This window comes from Emys orbicularis, chromosome 21 (assembly GCF_028017835.1).
Source record: "Emys orbicularis isolate rEmyOrb1 chromosome 21, rEmyOrb1.hap1, whole genome shotgun sequence".
NCBI classification, from domain to species: Eukaryota; Metazoa; Chordata; order Testudines; family Emydidae; genus Emys; species Emys orbicularis.
The window spans coordinates 6,494,091-6,509,404 of record NC_088703.1 but is presented as its reverse complement, the minus strand read 5'-3'; the positions used below and the strand labels follow the sequence as shown (position 1 = coordinate 6,509,404).

The following is a 15,314-nucleotide window of genomic DNA, read 5'->3' as shown; positions in this document are numbered from 1 at the left end:
CCATGTGAACATGCTTATCACAGCCTTCTCTAGCAAGACCTGTTCTTGATGTCTGAGGTCAGGGTCTTATCTGCTACAACACGGCCATGAACTTTGTAGACCTGATCCTCTCTGCACTCTCTAGGGGGAATCATAGGGGGGGAAGGGGTGGTCTGTAACAAACTCAGGAACAAAGATGTCTGGTATTTTTCTGACATAGATTCGTAGGTTCCAAGTCCAGAAGCAATCATAGAATCATAGAATCATAGAATATCAGGGTTGGAAGGGACCTCAGGAGGTCATCTAGTCCAACCCCCTGCTCAAAGCAGGACCAATCCCCAGACAGATTTTTGCCCCAGATCCCTAAATGGCCCCCTCAAGGATTGAACTCACAACCCTTGGTTTAGCAGGCCAATGCTCAAACCACTGAGCTATCCCTCCCCCCAGGGATTGGAGGGATAGCTTGGAACATCTTATTGGAACATCTCTGAGGGCAAGGTATTACCTGTAATCAGTTTCTTAATGTATTAGGCTTAGATTTTGGGTGTTGGCAGATTACGGCACAGGGCCCATGCACAGGGGCCCTGGCCGTGCTGGAACCTGCATAGATGGGAGGCGCCATCAATGCTGGAACTGTGGCCTTGTCCCCGGCTTCTCCTTTTCCCCTGAGATACCCCGTGCAGCAAGGCCAGAAGCTGGAGCCAGGCAGAGGTAAGAGCTGCCCAGGGACCCCGGGCCACTGTAGGGAGACCCGGACCCTCCATCTGCCCTGGGCAGGGTGTGGTGCCCAAGAGCAGCCCCCAGCCCGTGTCCCCACCCCCCGGGGCATGCCGCCGCTGGTGGGACATGGATGGGGGCTACAGTCCTGCCTCCTGCCCTGGCCTGGGAGGTGGCAGGTAGCCCCGGGAAGGTCGCAGTGAGGAGCTGGACAAGGAGGCCTCCTCCAGCACAGCTCCCACTGCTACTGGACCAGTTTCAGTGGCTGCTGCACTCTGCCCACACTCACTCAGTGCCTGTGCCTGGCTTCCCCTGCCAGGCTGCCCCAGCCGGTCCCTCCTGCTCCTCCTTGGCAAACAGGTAGCAGAACCAGGGCTGTGCCCAAGGGGACAGGATGCCTTCCAGGGAAAGGAGGCACTTACGTCCACTTGTGAGAGGTTTGAAGTAAAGGCAGCCTTATGGAAGGCTGCCGGTAAACTTTCAACTTTGGTGCTACTCTAGCAAAGGCAACTGGAGGATGGTCAATTAGAGTTAGGGGTGGGTCAAGATGATTTGGCTCAACAGGGTTTGGAGTCAGAAGCAGAGTTAACAGACCACCTTAAGAGACAGGAGCTGCGACTTGATTGTAGGGGAGTACAGAAAAAACCGTTTCAAAGCGAAAAAGGGAGAGTGAGCAGGTTAACACATGGAGTTGCTCGGAAACAGTGAACTACAGCAGGTAATGGCACTCTTGCAATGCATTTGGCATGCAAACAAAAGCAACAGACACTGGGGGAACAAATTCAGGGTTTGCAGGAGCGGGTAACAACCCCCACTTTTCTCCCAGAGCCAGGATAAAAACCTAGGGGAAAGGCTTCCCAACTGTTTGACCCTAGGGAGCCCTACCCTTTGCTCAGAGCTAACCATAGCCTTTTTTTCCTCCTCCTCAGTTTGCTAAATTTGCTGCTGTTAGCCTGTACTTTAAAATAGCTTCACAGGGTTAATTGTTCCACTCTGAACTTTAGAGTACAGATATGGAGACCTGCATGTGAACCTCTAAACTGAATTACCAGCTTAGATCTGGTTTTGCTGCCACCACTCCCAAGTACTAACGCCCTTCCCTGGGTAGCCTTGAGAGACTTCTTCACCAATTTCCTGGTGAACACCGATCCAAACCCTTGGATCTTAACACAAGGAGAATTTAACCATCTTTCCTCCTTTCCCCCACCAATTCCTGGTGAGTCCAGATCCAATCCCCTTGGATCTTAACACAAGGAAAAATCAAGCAGGTTCTTAAAAATAGGACTTTTAATTAAAGAAAAGAAAGATAAAAGAAACCCTCTGGGAGATAGCATACAAGCTGATCTCACAGACAACAGATTCAAAACACAGAGGATGTTCCCCTGGGCAAAAACTTAGTTACACAAAAAATACCCAATTTGATTATTCCCTAATGCCCAAGACAAGTTACAAAGAAAATAAACATAAACCTATTTATTTCCTTCACTAATACTCACTGCTTGATAAGAGGCTGAATTCTGGAGCTTTCCCACGCCGGTCAAAACTTAAACTGAAACTCTAAACAAAGGAAACTCCCCTCCTTCCTTTTGAAACATCTTATCCCTCCATTGGTTCCTCTGGTCAGGTGTCAGCTAGGCTAGGTGAACTTCTTAACCCTTTACAGGTAAAAGAGACATTAACCCTTAACTATCTGTTTATGACAGTTGGCTTTCCACCCTACCCCCCCTTTCGCACTTTTGTTTTTCTGAACTTTTAATGGAGGGTACTTTGGATACTTATGGGAAATGTTTTTCTGGATATCGCATGACGGAGGTCTGCTGTATTCCACTGAAATTTTTAGAGTAAAAGATCCATGGGTGACCACGGAGACAAATGTTTTCCTGCCTTTTTGAACAATCCCAAGGTAAAGACTGCACCGGGGAAGGCAGCTGTGGTGCAGGGATTGTACTTGGTGGCTAAATCGTTACAGACAAAATGCACCACCTTAAAGAATTGAATGCGGAAGTAAGTGATTTAAAGAGAGTGAAGGGTTAAATGTAGCTTTGGCAGAAATTAAAACTACAGAGTTTGGAGGGAAGCAAATAGCTGGGAGTTGTGGAAGTGTTAAAAGGTAACAGTTGTGAAGATGTTCAAGAGTAACAGTTGTGGTGTGGGGATTACAGCGGATGAGAAGCTGGATATGAGTCAGCAGTGTGCCCTTGTTGCCAAGAAGGCTAATGGCATATTGGGCTGTATTAGTAGAAGCATTGCCAGCAGATCGAGGGAAGTGATTATTCCCCTCTATTTGGCACTGGTGAGGCCACATCTGGAGTACTGTGTCCAGTTTTGGGCCTCCCACTACAGAAAGGATGTGGCCAAATTGGAGAGAGTCCAGCGGAGGGCAACAAAAATGATTAGGGGGCTGGAGCACATGACTTACGAGGAGAGGTTGAGGGAACTGGGGTTATTTAGTGTGCAGAAGAGAAGAGTGAGGGGGGATTTGATAGCAGCCCTTGACTACCTGAAGGGGGGTTCCAAAGAGGATGGAGGTTGGCTGTTCTCAGTGGTGGCAGATGACAGAACAAGGAGCAATGGTCTCAAGTTGCAGTGGGGGAGGTCTAGGTTGGATATCAGGAAACACTATTTCACTAGGAGGGTGGTGAAGCACTGGAATGGGTTCCCTAGGGAGGTGGCGGAATCGCCATCCTTAGAGGTTTTTAAGGCCCAGCTTGACAAAGCCCTGGCTGGGATGATTTAGTTGGTGTTGGTCCTGCTTTGAGCAGGGGGTTGGACTAGATGACCTCCTGAGGTCTCTTCCAACCCTGATATTCTATGATTCTATGGCATAAGACAAAGGAGTCGATGAAAAATAGTGTGGGATTCATCCCAAGGAAAAGTGAGCTGTATAAGGGGAAAGCAGACAACTCAGCTGGGGGAGCTGAGAGACTATGGTGACACAAATGCTGCCTTAAAATTCAATATGTGGAAATTAGCAAAACGAAATCAAAATGTTTTCTGAACCCTAGACAAGGTTTTTATCTCTCTTGCAGCTTCTCTGTTGATAAAGGGGCTGAGTTCTGATGGAAGAATTTCCCACACTCCGGGAATTCCTAGGGTCTCTCTCCTGTGTGGATCCTCTCATGTCTAATAAAGCGTGAACTCCAAGCAAAGGTTTTCCCATACTCACAGCAGTCATAGGGTTTCTCCCCTGTGTGGATCCTCTGATGGCTACTAAGGGTTGAGTGCTCAGTGAAGGTTTTTCCCACACTCATAGCATTCGTAGGTTTCAGAGTGGTAGCGGTGTTAGTCTGTATCAACAAAAAGAACTAGGAGTACTTGTGCACCTGTGGAAGAAAACGCAGTCTTCACTCTTAGGTTGTTTGCAACATGTCAGAGACAGTTTATTCTCAAGCAATTGCAAGGGGAAGAGTGTGCACGGACAGGGATTCCCCCTTCCTAGGCAGGTCTCCGCCAGATAAACAATTAGGTCAAGCATTTATACCTTTTGTTACATACAATAATGATCAACAACCACGTCTTGTTTATACATATTCCTTCCTGATGTCTTACTTTTCTCTACGGCAGTGTTTCTCAAACTGGGGTCGCCGCTTGTGTAGGGAAAGCCCCTGGCGGGCCGGGCCTGTTTGTTTACCTACCCCGTCCACAGGTCCAGCCGATCGCGGCTCCCACTGGCCGCGGTTTGCCGCTGCAGGCCAATGGGAGCTGCTGGAAGCGGTGGCCAGTACGTCCCTCGGCCCGCGCCGCTTCCAGCAGCTCCCATTGGCCCAGAGCAGCGAACCGCAGACAGTGGGAGCCGCGATCGGCCGGACCTGCGGACGGGGCAGGTAAACAAACCGGCCCGGCCCACCAGGGGCTTTTCCTACACAAGCGGCGACCCCAGTTTGAGAAACACTGATCTACAAGTTCTTGCTCCAGTCTGCTTTCCAGTCTTATCTAACACAAGGTCAATCTCTTACAGTTTTTCCCACTCGCTCAGGCCTTGCCTTGAAGTCTCGTGTTATTAGAGTTAGAGTTAGCCTGACTCTTGTTCTATTCTGATTGAAAACTCAGATGTCTACATCCAAATTCCCTTTATCCCTTTTTCCACTTCCACACAGCTTAGAGACTAACAAATTTATTTGAGAATAAGCATTTGTGGGCTAAAATCCACTTCATCGGATGCATGCAGTGGAAAGTAAGTAGGAAGATATATATACACAAAGGACATGAAAAAATGGGGGTTGCATACTAACTATAACGAGAGGTAGAGAGCATTCGTAGGGTCGCTCTCCTGTGTGGATTCTCTGATGTCTAATAAGGCGTGAGCACCTACTGTACTTTCCCCCCTCACTCAACACACGTTATTTCTCTCCCCAGGGGATTCTCTGCTGGGTCGTAGTTTCCTTGAGGCCTTTCTGAGTTCCCCAACAATTAACAGATTTACCAACTTTCAGCATTGGCTGGTTTCCCTGCCACTTCTCTGGAATGTGCTGACTCTCACAGGCCTTTCCCTGCTCACAACTCCTGGTCACACTCCCTTTGGATCTTTGCAATAACGCCCCATATGGTTCCACTTGTTCATCATCTTCCTGCTGAGGATTCTGCTCCAAGGTCTCACTCACCATCCCATCACCTGCTGGGACAGAGAAAGAAAAGCCTCAGAATCAGGAATAGAAAAAGGGAGAACTAACTAAAATAACAGCTGCAGATGGGGAAAAAAATTCCTCAAAGGGGAGAGAGGAGGGGATCAATTCTGCATCCAATTCCCATCTAACCACTCAGGGAGAAGGAAGTTTGGGGAGGGATCTACTGCCAGAAGTCAGTCCGGATGGATTGGAAGTAGGGCTGTCAATAAAGTGCAGTTAGTTCTACCAATTAACACAAAACAAATTAATTAGCTTTAAAAAATAGTTGCAATTAATTGCAGTTTTAATCGCACCATAAAACAACAACAGAATACAAATTTAAATTTATTATAAATGTTTTTGGATGTTTTTCTACATTTTCAAATATATTGATTTCAATGACAACACAGAATAGAAAGTGGCCAGTGCTCACTTTATATTATTTTGTAGTGCGATCTCTGTATCATGAAAGTGTAACTTATGAATGTAGAGGTTTTTTTAACCTAACTACACTCAAAAATAAAATAATGTAAAACTTTAGACCGTACAAGTACACTCAGTCCTACTTCTTCAGCCAATCGCTAAGACAAAAAAGTTTTTTTTTTTTTTTTTTTACATTTATGGGAGATAATGCTCCCCTCTTCTCATTTACAATGTCACCTGAAAGTGAGACTAGGCATTCACACGGCACTATTGTAGCTGGCGTTGCAAGGTATTTACGTGCCAGATATACTAAACATTCCAGGCTGTTGTTAGCCCCTGGGGCAAAAGCTCAGCAGAGGTTTCCAAAGGGAAGTTTGCAGCCTTTGCTCAGACCCAAACATTTTCACTTAAAAAAATAAATAAATAAATACCCAAACCCATCCTGACACCCATCTGCTCTGTCCAGATTTGCTGTTATCCCTGTTGAGGCCAAAGTGGTTTGAAAAATTAAAAATCCTTGACACCATTGTGTTGCTTCCCCCTGTGTTGCTCGTTAGTCTGATGGACCTGCCGATAATGACTAAAGATGAATGCCCTGGGAGCAATGTGTCAGGCAGACAGTTTGTGAAGTAGGAATGTGAATGCTGAAGCCCTCACAAAATGCAGAGGCTTTTCTTAACCTGAGAAGTGAAAAAGAGCCAGATACCCTGCATGGGTTTGAAAGTGACAAGAGCTTAACGACTGACCAGAGCAGTATCAGGTTTGAAGTGATGAGGAGGGTCTGTGTCATGAAGTCTGCATTTCCACTGAGGACTCTTCCATCGCCAGGGTAGCGCTGGCGCAGGTCTGCCGCCCGGCACAGCAATGCTGAGAGGTGCCAGTGTAGACCTGACCCACTGCCCTCAGCCCCCACCCTGATCCTGTTCCCTCAGCTTCCCCCGCAGTCCCCCCTGTACCTCCCACCCCGAACCCACTGCCCTCAGTCCCTGCCCTACCCCAAAGCTCTTCTTCAGCCTCTCCCGTCATCCCACCCCCATCGCTCCCCCTGCTGTCCCACCCCCTCAACTTCCCCCCCCATTCCAGTCCTGCTCCCCTCTGTCTCATCCCCTCCAGACCCTGTCCCTCTCTCCAACCCCCTGACCTGCCCCAGCCCAGCCCCATTGTCTCTCCCGCCCCGCCCGCCCCACTCTACACAGCTCTCTACCCTGTCCCATTCATGCTCCCCTCAGCCCCTATCCTACTCCCCCCATCCCAGTCCTGTCCCATCCCCCTCAGCCCCCCCCCCGACTCTCCCAGTCCCAGTCCTGTCCCCCTCAGTTCCTCCACCCTGCTTCCCCTGGTCCATCCCCACACACCCACCGACTTCCTCAACCTCCCTCCCCCCAATCCCACTGCCTGGACCCACCCCTGTCCCACTCAGGACATGCAGGAAAAAGAAGCAATGGGCTTAAATTGTAGCAAGGGAGATTTAGGTTAGACATTAGGAAAAACTTCCTAACTGTAAAGGTAGTTAAGCACTGGACAAATTACCTAGAGGGTTATGGAATAGCAGTCGTTGGAGTTTTTTAAGAGGTTAGACAAACACCTGTCAAGGATGGTCTAGTTGTTATTACTCAGGCCTGCCTCAGTGCAGGGGTTTGACTAGATGACCTGTTGATGACCCTTCCAGTCCTACATTTCTGTGATTCACACTGAATTGCCTTGTGCCACTGTCTAGTAGTAGTGGCACACAGTTCTCTGACATGCAGGTTTATAAAATTGTAGTTAATATACAGTTTAGAGCATAGCAGTTTTAAAGCTCTGCATGTTCAGACCAACTGAGCTGAAAATTGTGATCTATAGTATTCAAAACTATTAAGATGTGGGCTGAAATAAAATCAGCATGAATTGCTCAACAATATCAATGGAATCAGCATTGCGCTGCTCTATATTGTAAAACATTACAGTGAAATCTTGCAAGTATTACATAGCACGCCGCCTTGCCCAAGTGGTAACTAAGCATAACATCTTCCTGTTTCAACATTCGTAACTTGTATCCCATAGCTCCTAGAAGTTGTTTTTTCTCAAACACTGAATGCTGCTAAGTTATGAGATTTAACAGTTTTTTTCTTTTAAACCACAGCACTGAATGTTATTCTAAAATTGTTTTCCAAATATTCTTAAACTCCCAGTTTATCCCCCGCTGATGTTCATTGTGAAAAGTATTGCAGGTCTAATAATAATATTTGGCACTTTTGTAATTCACTGTCCAACATGTGTTTTGTGCCCTCCTCTGGTGGATTTTTAGAGGATAACTGTGTAGCTACCAGCTAAGGGAGTTATATCTTGAACTCAAGTAGTAGAAGCTCATGCTTCTAAGTCTGGATGGCTCAAGTTCAATCTTTGGTGACTAGCTATGATGGAGGTTGCTACACTTATAATCCCTTTAATCAGAGGTTCTGAATATGCTTTGTTGTAGGCAGAGCTAGCCTATAGTTAAGCAATTGAAAATTTAGAATGGGAAGTGTTGAAATGTTGGGAAGCCTTATAATTTTGCCAGTCTGGAACGAACATCCCATCTGAGGGATGGGGGCGGGGAGAGAGGAGAGTGAGACAGGACCAGGAAACTGGGACAAGGAATCCAGAGCGGTAGTGGGGGGCAGTTGAAATCAGATGAGGAGCTGGGGCGGGTTAGACAGCAATAGGATAGACATAGACTGGAGGGGACGGGGAAGAAGGGTCTTTGACTACTAGAGACCACTCCATTCAGGAGCCTGGAATAGACCCAGGATTCCTGAGTTTCACAGTTCCTCTTCTGTCAGCAGATATCTGTGAAACCCAGTGGCAAAAAAAGTGTCTCATCCCCCTATAGAGCTGATCTATCACATATAGGATGACAACCTACTGCCTCTGCCATCACTTACTCCATTAGCTCAAGTGGCAGAAGTCTGTGCAGTGGATCTAAAAGTTCATTGGCAGGGTTGGAGCCATGCGAGTTTCACAATGATTCCACATGCCAGAATTTCTGGGGCAGTTCAGTTTTGATTTTTACAAAAAAACCTGGGGAAATGCATACAGAAATAGGGTGACCAATGCCTAAATAGGGGAATCTCAAGCAGGAGTAGAGAGGTTATTTAATCTCTGTATTTGGCACTGGTGCAACCACTGCTAGAATACTGTGTCCAGTTCTGGTGTGCACAATTTAAGAAGGATATTGATAAATTGGAGAGTGTTCAGAGAAGAGTCACAAGACTGATTAAAGGATTATAAAACATGCCTTATAGTGATCGACTCAAGGACATCAATCTATTTAGCTTAACAAAAAGAAGGTTAAGAAGTGACTTGGTTATAGACTGTAAGTATCTACATGGGGAACAAATAGTTAATAATGGGCACTTCAGTCTAGCAGAGAAAGGTAGAGCATGAGCCAACGGTTGGAAGTTGCAGCTAGACAAATTCAGACTGGATAGAAGGCATACCTTTTCAATGGTGAGAGTAATTAACGATTAACAATATACTAAGGGTCATGGTGTTTTTCTAAAAGCTTTTTCTAAAAGCTATCCTCTAGGAATTATTTTGGGAAAGTTCTATGTCTGTGCTGTACAGGCGGTGAGACCAGGTGATCACCGGATCCCTTCTGGCTTTATAATCTCAGAACTAGGTACATCAATTCACATGCAAAATTCTCATTGAATTCAACAGCTGTCCTTGCCCTGTGGTGCGGGCTGCAGCAGGGGCCGTACAACCCCTCTTGCAGCTGCCTAGGGCCCCCTCTCATGGCTCTGTGCACCTGTGTGTCATTGTCGTCCTCTCCCCTCCCCCCGCTCGCCCAATGTGTCCTGATATTTCACTCTTGCGATCTAGCCACCCTACCTGGTTGGGACTGGGCTGAGGGGGCAGATCCCTCCCTGGCTGCCTGGTCTGGTCACTCCCTGTGAAGCCCCTGGCGCTAGGGTGACCAGATGTCCCGATTTTATAGGGACAGCCCCAATTTTGGGGTCTTTTTTTTATATAGGCTTCTATTACCCCCCCCCCCCCCGATTTTTCACACTTGCTGTCTGGTCGCCCTACACTGGTCGCGGGGTGGGGGCAGGGCGCTGGGCTGGTCGGTCCAAGGGTTCCTAGGGGCGCTGCACAGAGACCCCAGGCTGAGGTTCCCCCGCCCAGCCCCTGCCCGCGCTCAGTCTCCCCCCGGGGGGCCGCCAGGCACCAGCACCAGGCTCCGCCCCCCCAACACCAGAGTTTGCTATAGAAATGGGGGGGGGCGCTCAGGGCGGGGGGAGGGGCTTTGAGAGGCGCCTGCCAGAGCAGGCGGGGCTCCACGAGGGGACTGGGCGGAGGGGATGAGAAGTGTAGAGGGGGGGGGGGGGGTCAGGCTGACCCCGGGGTACGCTGGGAACTGTAGTTCCTGACTGTTCTCGGAGCGGACATGAGGCGGAAGGGCCCTCCCGGGGCACGCTGGGAAGTGTAGTTCTCGCTCTCTTTCTCTCACGCTGGCCTTCTATTGGCGGAGGGTGCGCGTCAGCGCGCGCCGCGCTCTCCGCTCCCTGATTGGCGGGCTGGCTAATGAACCCCCCTTTGATTTGGCCACGTGTCTCCCCAACAGGGATACAATTCTCCCGGCTTGTCACCGGCGGGGGTAACATCCAGGCAGGGGTCTGCCCATCTCTCCAGTTACTGACCCTGTCTCTAGGCTCCGCCTCCAGATTTTACCCCCATTTTCTCTTTAATGTTCCAATGCCCATTTAAAATCCCCTCCGGTGTGGGCAATTTTAACAGTGAAATCCTTGCTGATCTTAAACACACAAAAACGCAGCTTAGGAGAAGTGGAAGCTCCAGGTCAGGCAGCCCCAGATACTGCCTGCTCCTCCCAGCTGCCAGTCACCTGCACACCCTTGCTGTGCCCTCCCCCTCCATTGCCAGGAAGCCTTCCTGCTCCATACCACCCTCACGTACCCTCTTAAAGCAGCTCCCCAAAGGGCGCCCTGCTGCCCATGGGACTGGTGCTGGTGGAGGAGAACTATTACTGTCTGTTTATTGCCGTGGTTCTCCAACTTTTGTATTGGTGACCCCTCTCACATAGCAAGCCTCTGAGTTTGACCCCCCTTATAAATTAAAAACACTTTTTTGTATATTTAACACCATTATAAATGCTGGAGGCAAAGCAGGGTTGGGGGGGGGAGGCTGGCAGCTTGCGACCCCCCCATGTAATAACCTCGCAACCCCCTGAGGGATCCCGACCCCCAGTTTGAGAACCCCTGGTTTATTGAAATGCTGTATACAGTTCTGTCAAATTGTCCCAATGTTCTCACATATTTAATATCGATATAAAATCCCTGTAGATCTTCATTGTTTTCTAGCATATTATCAAATATTTCTTTTTTGCCCATTTCCTCCACAATTCTCGGAGATTAATATAAAATCTCCTGTGTGCCTTGCTGTAGTAGCCATGGTGGTCCCAGTATATTGGAGGTTGTCCCCTTGATTTATATACAAATGTTTGGTGTTATTCTCCATCCCGTTCCTTATGAATCCTAACGTGCGGTTAGCTTTTTTTGGAAGCAGCTGTGCATTGAGCGGAATTTTTTTATTGCAATTAATTTTTTTAATCTCTTGACAGCCCTAATATTTATAGAACCGTTATCTTATTGTATTCTGTCACTTGCTTGGCGTAACTCATTTTGTGACTTAATCTTTCTGATTTTGTCCTCACATGCTTGTGCTATTCTTTTGTACTCATCCATAGCAATTTATCTGTGATTTCACTTGTCCAGGATTCCTTTTTATTTTTGGGTCATTAAAGAGCTCCTGATAGAGCCCTATTGCCCGCTTACTATTCTTTCTATCGTTCCTTCACATTGTGATAATTTGCCATTGCTCCTTTAATATTGTCTCAGAGAAACTGCCAGCTGTCCTGGACTCTAATTTTCACCTCAGATTTTATTCCCATGGGACCTCACCTACCATTTTCCAAGTGTGTTGAAGTCTGTCCTTATTTTGCTACTCCTAGAATTTTTGCTACTCGTAGAATCATGAAATCTATCATGTCATGATCACTTTTGCCCATATTGCTTTCCACCTTCTGTTTCGTAACTAATTTCTTCTTGTTAGTCAGAATCGGGTGTAAAATGGCCATCCTCCGGTTACTACTTCCCTCTTCTGAAAGAAACAGGTATCCCCAGTACATTCCAAGAACTTATTGGACACTTTGTGTATGGTTGAATTCTTTTTCTAACACATGCCCCCCCCCATTACTAACTGTCTTTTGAATTTTTCTGTTATTTCCCTGGTCTAGGACATCAGGGTGCAGGGAAAGAGCCTGGGGGGAATTGTGATGTGAAATTATTTCCTGTTCTGACATGTCTCCTATCGCCCTTTTTGCCGTAACAGGCTGCAGCGTAACATTCATGTTTTGCTCCAGATCATTCCATCCTTCCAGGGACCAGGGAAGGGAAATGGATGCAGTGGAGCCAGTTGAGGTACGGATTATCAGAGGCTGGTGGGTTCCTGGGTTCCTGTTGGAGGGAGAAGGGCAATAAATACATAGGAAGTGGGCACTTCTGGGGGGTTGATCTGGAGGTGGGAGGGGTCAGGGAAATACACAGGGTGGAGAAAGGGGGCGGGGACAGGGTGTGACAAACTTGCTGCAATTTGTTTACTGTGAGGCCTAGATATGAGCAGCAGAGCCCTGGGGTTTGTGGGTGGAAATTCCCTAATTTGTCAAACAGGAAACAACCCCTGTGAACTGGGCTGGGAAAACGTACCAGCCTCCACATGCTGTAGCCTGAACCTATGAGCCAGACACTGTTGTGAGATATGAAGGGGCACCCCCCAGTGAAGACACCTCAACTCCTCCCCTCCAGCTGCTGGTAATGGGGAGGGTGTTGGGATTCCTACCAGGAAATTGTCCCGGGCCCTGCTGGGGGCTCCATCTCCTGTATCAGCTTCTGGCTAGTTAGGTGAGCGATGAGAATGGGAAGACCACTGCCTCTTCTCTCTGCTAGAAGGGCTCTCTCTTTCTCCCATCACCCTGATGCTTCCTGGCTGCTCTGATGGGGTGGGACTGTGCTCACTTCCTGCCTCCCAGAGCTTTCATGTGATTGGCCCTCCTCGCCTGTTAATAGTGATGTCACTAGGCAGCAGGTACTGAGTAGCAGGTTCTTGCTCTTTTAGGGGCCAGTGACCTTCGAGGAGGTGGCTGTGTATTTCACCAAGGAAGAGTGGGCTCTGCTGGACCCCGCTCAGAGAGCCCTCTACAGAGATGTTATGCAGGAGAACTATGAGACTGTGACCTCGCTGGGTAAGGATTCCCATCCCCTTGGTTATTAGAAGGGGAAAATGAGGAATTAAGGTTCACAGCACCCCACAATGCAACCTCAACTGTTCCCTGTTTCAGCAACATCTCGACAGACCAATGACACATACTAGCACTTTATCCTCCCCCCTACAGAGCACACAGGAGCAGTATAGCATAAAGGCTAACACTTTCTCTTTGCTAAGGCAAAACTTGTAGTTTGGTCCAGTGTAGAAAACAAAAGCTACATACCCCGGGCCTGCACTCCAACACTGAGCCTACTGCACACTGAGCCTACTGCACACCCCTTTGTCGTTGCACTGAGGATTCCTTCTGAGTCACTTACCCCTCATGGAGACCACTTGCCCCTCATGGAGACCACTTGCATGTATGCCACCAGACTGCTGACAATTGTCGTGACAAGAACACCTTTATTGACCTACCAACAACACTCCCCACTGAACTGAGGAATACTTGTTTCTTCAAGTTTCACATGCACCTCTCTTCATATCAGAATCACAGCTCTGCCAAGCTGCTCCAACTATTCCCTAAAATGGGTGAACTTGAGTGCTTGTTTAGCACGTCTATCATCCAGTGGCCCCACTGATTGTCAGGGTTCCTGCTTCTGATGTACTTAAAAAAAATAATAAAAAATTGGTGTTAGTTTGTGACTTTTGCTAGTTGCTCTTCAAATTAATCCTAAATGAGGATATTGATATGATAGGCATCACAGAAACTTGGTAAAATGATTATAATAAATGGGACATGGTAATACCAAGAAACGAACTATATAGGAATGACAGAGTAGGTTGTGCTGGTTGCAGAGAGGCACTATATTACTCCGGGGGGAATTCTATGCCAAAAAATTTAAAATTCTGTGCACATTGCAAAATTCTGCATATTTTATTTGTCAAAATAACGCAATATAATCACACTGGTTTCAGTTATTTAGGTAATTTAAACTACAATAAAATGGATTGAGAGTGGGAGTGGGGAGCATTGGAGGAAATCCCGAAGCTTCCTTGCCTAATAGTAATGTAGCTAGATTTGACTCTATTTCTAGTTATGGCTGCATATATTTGTTGGCTAATATGCTCAGTGTTACATCATAGGCAACTGAAGAGCAAGTGAGGGCTGGGGAATCAGATTCACAATTTATATTGGCTACTGACCATCTCCAGAAACATCTGGTAAACAGTTCTTACAGCACATTTTTTCAGTCCAAAAATTTAGCCCCGTTCTAATCACTAAAGCACCATAAGGATTTATAAGGCCATACTGTCCTTTACACAACTCTGGCACTGTAAATGTACCTTAAAACTTACACCTATTTTATACTCCTAGAGGAATTCACAAAGACAATAGGAACAATTCACAAAGCAGGCAGGCTGCTACATTCTGCTCTGCCTGAGGGGACAGAGCCTGCCCCATACTTAACTCCTCAGAAATACCCCAAAGCCCTGCCCCTCCACGCCGAGCACGCCACAAGAGCGAGCAAGAGGGACAGAGTGTCTCTCTCACATGCGTGACTGCTCAGCTCCTCCCTGCCCCTGGTGGTGATTTATGTCTCTACGGGCTGCTCCGGGCGCCCGAACCAACCTGCCTGCATTGCTGTGAGGGGTGCGTGACCACTCTTGCAGCTTCCCTTTGCTTCCCCGTCAGAAGTCGTTTATCTGCTGGGAAGCAAAGAAATCTGCAGGGGACATGAATTCTGGATACGCATAATGACACAAAATTCCCCCAGGAGTAACTCTGTGAAAGAAACAGAGTCAAATATCGAAAACCTTTTAAGTGAATCAAATTATGCCATAGAATCTCCAGTGACAGAAATTCCATGCTTGAATAATGAGAGTATAGCAGTAGGAATATGCTGTTGACGACCTGACCAGAATGGTGATGGTGACTATGAAATGCTCAGGGAGATTAGAGAGGCTGTTAAAATAGAAAACTCAATAATAATAATAATCGGGGTTTTCAGCTATCTCCATATTTACTGTGTAGGTGTCACCTCAGGATGGATGCAGAGGTTTAGTTTTTAGAAACCATTAATAGCTGCTTATTGGAGCAGCTAGTCCTGGAACCCACAAGGGGAGAGGGAATTCTTGATTTAGTCCTAAGTGACAGGATCTGGTCCAAGAAGTGAACCACTTGGTAATAGAGACCATAATGTAATTAAATTTAACATCATTGCGAGGGGGGAAAGTACCAACAACACCACCACAGTAGCATTTAACTTCAGAAAGAGAAACTACACAAAAGTGAGAAAGTTACATGGAAACATTTTTAAAATACCATAATAGAGGCTCAAAATAAATGTG

General features: G+C 47.2%; 1 protein-coding gene across 1 annotated transcript in view; it reads left to right on the top strand.

Annotated features, from left to right (window-relative positions):
• LOC135893306 (very-long-chain 3-oxoacyl-CoA reductase-like) overlaps positions 1 to 13,130 on the top strand; it is a 37,978-nt gene extending 24,848 nt beyond the window's left edge. Inside the window, exons 11-12 of the mRNA XM_065421105.1 lie at positions 12,876 to 13,002; positions 13,099 to 13,130. Coding sequence (XP_065277177.1) covers positions 12,876 to 13,002; positions 13,099 to 13,130 — 159 coding nt within the window. The remainder of the gene's footprint in view (positions 1 to 12,875; positions 13,003 to 13,098) is intronic.
• Positions 13,131 to 15,314: the final 2,184 nt, after the last annotated feature.